The sequence below is a fragment of the Mastomys coucha genome, unplaced genomic scaffold (assembly GCF_008632895.1).
Source record: "Mastomys coucha isolate ucsf_1 unplaced genomic scaffold, UCSF_Mcou_1 pScaffold5, whole genome shotgun sequence".
NCBI lineage: Eukaryota > Metazoa > Chordata > Mammalia > Rodentia > Muridae > Mastomys > Mastomys coucha.
In genome coordinates, this window is record NW_022196911.1 from 111,211,296 (window position 1) to 111,212,244 (window position 949).

The 949-nt window shown below is 49.7% G+C and overlaps 1 protein-coding gene across 4 annotated transcripts in view; it reads left to right on the top strand.

Annotated features, from left to right (window-relative positions):
* The window catches only part of Kif19 (kinesin family member 19), a 26,927-nt gene that overhangs the window by 20,621 nt on the left and 5,357 nt on the right, over positions 1–949 (top strand). For all 4 annotated transcript variants that reach the window (XM_031352575.1, XM_031352572.1, XM_031352574.1 and 1 more), the window contains one exon: positions 134–299. In XM_031352575.1, coding sequence (XP_031208435.1) covers positions 134–299 — 166 coding nt within the window. The remainder of the gene's footprint in view (positions 1–133; positions 300–949) is intronic.

Here is a 949-nt window from a genome sequence, read left to right on the forward strand (position 1 = left end):
ATATATATATGTATATGGAAGCAAAATACCCATACAAATAAAGAAATCTTTTTTTAAAGGGGAGGTGGAAGAAAGAGAATGGAAGGCCTGGCTCTTGGGATGACCTTCCTACCTCATCTTGGGCTCCCTACAGGTGAAGCAGAACTTGCTCAATGTCTCCTACCACATCGCTCAGTACACCAGCATCATCGCCGACCTGAGAGGCGAGATCCAGAGACTCAAGTGCAAGATTGACCAGCAGGCTGGGCGGGGCCAAGCCCGGGGCAAACTGGATAGGGGTGACATCCGTCATATCCAAGGTATGCAGGTGGGCCCGTGTCTCTGGAGGCCTGAGCTGGTCTCAACAACCCTCTCCAAGTGACCTTATGGGGTTATAGGACCAGGTAGCGTTAACCCCAGCTCTTCTTGGCTGAGTGACCCTGGGCTAGTTGTCTTGGAGCCATTCCCTGTAAAATGGGACCACACTTTGCAGAGCTGCAGATGGGGTAGGGTGATGTCAGGATATATATAGGATAGTATATGGGAGCTGCTCTGTGGGGGAGGGGCGGTAGAAGCCTTACTCCCTGAGACTTGCGTGTTCGCTGTGATGGTTTTCTAAAAGATGTCAGGGAAACAGACAGAGAAACAGACATTTTAAAAGATAACGGAAAAAAAAAATAAAAAAAACCTTATAGTCGACACAAGGATACATACCGTGAGGACTAGCAGAATCTCAACTCACGCAGACGAGCCACAGTCGCTGCAGTCAGAAGATGCACTGTGGGAGGTGGGTGTGGGAGGAGAGGGATCTGGGCTGGTGAGATGGCTCAGTGGGTAAGAGCGCCAACTGCTCTTCCAAAGGTCCTGAGTTCAAATCCCAGCAACCACATGGTGGCTCACAACCACTCTTAGTGAGATCTGACGCCCTCTTCTGGTGTGTCTGAAGACAGCTGCAGTGTACTTATTTATA